This window comes from Mus musculus, chromosome 2, assembly GCF_000001635.26.
Source record: "Mus musculus strain C57BL/6J chromosome 2, GRCm38.p6 C57BL/6J".
NCBI lineage: Eukaryota > Metazoa > Chordata > Mammalia > Rodentia > Muridae > Mus > Mus musculus.
The window spans coordinates 87,709,371-87,712,143 of NC_000068.7; the positions used below are offsets into that span (position 1 = coordinate 87,709,371).

The following is a 2,773-nucleotide window of genomic DNA, read 5'->3' on the forward strand; positions in this document are numbered from 1 at the left end:
CAAGTAAGGAGTCAGTCCAGTGCTGATTGCCTGAAAACACTGTGGAGGCTTGCTGATGTTGCCTATATGTAAAAAGGCTGAGAAATATGAAATCTTATGACCATAGATAGAGACAGTCACCAAAATATGCTCACAGAGGTTTGAGTACTTTGTACCTTCCTCCTCTGCCTCCAGTTTACAGAGTACTTATCCACATTCAATATGGCCTTTTCTCCTATAGTCATTACTCATGTCAAATCTCTTTCCAAAAATCCTCTCCAATCATACTTCTATGCATGATTCACTAGTATTAGCTGTCTCCTAATCCAGTGAAACTGGCAACCAATAACAAACACCACATGTAGACAAGGGAGGAGTAAACATAAAGGCACATTTGAGTGTCCCCCTCAGCAGAGATTATCACTGCCAGGATGAAAAGCAATGGCAAAAGTGTCATCAAAGAGTTATTAATTCAGTGGTTCTAAACATGGTGGATACCACTAATTCATTTACCTGTTTATCTCAGAAACACCAAAGAGAGAGGAGTGACATATAGAAAATGAAAAAAAATTCTGATTAAATTCCCAAAATCTACAGTAGAATACTCCCTAGTCCCACTGATCACTATTTTTGCTTCATGAATAGAGCAGCCAGATAATGCAATCATTTGAGAGTTGAGGGAGGGAAATCTGATCAGAATATCATGTATTAAAATATTTTTAAAAAATGAATTAAAAAAAAGTCATGGTCTCATTTGTCATTAATTATGTGTATATATGTGTATGTGTGTGTCTCTGTGTATGCATGAATGTGTGATGAGTGCATGTGTGTAAGTACAACCTGCTCTGTCAGTATTATTATTTGTACTATATATCCAAAATTGACGATTTGCTCTTGGCTAGGCAGATGGTATTTTCTTTCTAGCATAAATTATTTCTCCAATTCTCAGTTTTCCTTATATACCTAGAGTACTTTGGATAAGAGTGAGAACTTGTGGGCTTTTCCTGGTGGATTCTCGCTTGCCTATTGTTGTCTTTGTTCAGTTCATGTTTAGTCAGTCATGTTGGTGAGACATTATGAGGTTAGCTTCTGACATTTATAGGAGACACAATCTGAAAGCAAACTGGATCTCTGACTCTTACAATCTCTGTAACAAATGTATGCTATTACAGAAAACCACAACCAATTAAAATACAGAATTGTGAGGCCCACTAACAAGGGATATATCTGTACTTCTAAATCTACTCCTACAAACGTCATTGTAGAAAGACAGGAGAAAGAATGTAAGAGCTACTTTAGTGTTTACATATTTGACCTCTACAAAAAACAGAAACTAACAGCAGTCATACATGGAAATCACCATTTACAAAGATTAATAGACACGTCAGAAAGTATTTTGAAACCCATAAATTGTATTGTTATACTTCCTTATTTTGTTCTAATCTAATACCATTACTACTTAAAATGAAAATGTAGTTTGATATATAAGATGTTCAAAACATTCTCTTATATTTAGGTATGTATATATAACTTAGTAAACAATCATTGTGACACTAGTGACATTTTTGTACTCTGTTCTGGGCTATATAATCAACAACCATTAGTAACTCTAAATATTTATATTAAAACAATCTTTTATTTCTGAGCCTAACCAGAGCTTCTTTCACATCCTTATTCCGTAGACTGTAAATCAGAGGGTTTATCATGGGGATAATGAGGAGGTAAAAGACAGATGTCATTTTGTCTTGGTCTAGAGAGTAGGCAGAACTTGGTCTGAAATACATGAAGAGCATGGTCCCCTGGAAAATCCCAACTGCAGTCAGGTGAGAGGCACAGGTGGAGAAAGCCTTGAAGCGTCCCCCAGCAGAGCTGATCTTCAAGACTGATGAGATGATGTAACAATAGGAGACCAGGACACTTGAGATTGTGCTCAGTTCAATGAAACCAAAAAGAGTAAATACAACTAGCTCGTTTGCTTGTGTGTCAGAACAGGAAAGGAGGTACAGTGGTGGTAAATCACAGAAAAAATGATTGATCTGAGTAGAGCCACAAAAACATAAATTAAATGCCAGTGTTGTATGTATCAAACCATCTATAGTACTTGTCAGGTAAATTAAAGTTAAAAACTGGTAGCACACCTTGCTGGACATGTCCACAGAATACAGAAGGGGTTTGCTGATGGCCTTGTATCTATCAAAAGCCATCACTGCCAGCAGCATGCATTCAACATCTATAAAGACATAGACAAACAAAAGCTGCAGAAAACAACCAGTAAAAGGAATTGAATGTTTCTCGGCTACTAGGTCTACCAGCATCCTGGGTCCAACTGCGGTGGAGTAGCAGAGATCAGAGAAAGACAGGTGGCTGAGGAAGAAATACATTGGTGTGTGAAGCTGGGGGTCCATTCTGATCAGTGCGATCATTCCTATGTTTTCCAGCAGAGTAGTGAGATAAACAAGCAGGAACACTACAAACAAAACCACTTTCACACCATACTTACTACTAATACCCAAGAGAAAGAATTCTGGCAACGAAGAACAGTTTTCTTTGTCCATGTTTCCTTTGTTCTTGGTCTAAACGAGTTTAGAGAATTTACCAGTGTTGTATTAGTGCAGGCTCTCTTTTTTCTTGACAGGTGAAGTATAAAGCAAAGCATAATACCATTTTAGGTAGTTTATTAAGAACATGAATTATACTGAGGAATTAGTCCAGAAATGGGGCATTGTGCTTAGTTAGGAAAAATATAATATGGTATACACTTGATTCATATTGAGTTAAAAAGTCCATATATTTA

General features: G+C 36.7%; 1 protein-coding gene across 1 annotated transcript; it reads right to left on the bottom strand.

The window, feature by feature from the left end:
* Positions 1-1,601: 1,601 nt before the first annotated feature.
* On the bottom strand, positions 1,602-2,534 carry Olfr1137 (olfactory receptor 1137). Its single transcript, NM_001011833.1, has one exon. The coding sequence runs from the start codon at positions 2,532-2,534 to the stop codon at positions 1,602-1,604; it is 933 nt and encodes a 310-aa protein (NP_001011833.1).
* Between the last annotated feature and the right edge of the window lie 239 nt (positions 2,535-2,773).

Bases quoted from the DNA above. Each gene is read 5' to 3' on its own strand.
- Olfr1137 (NM_001011833.1), bottom strand. From the start codon at position 2,534: ATGGACAAAGAAAACTGTTCTTCGTTGCCAGAATTCTTTCTCTTGGGT.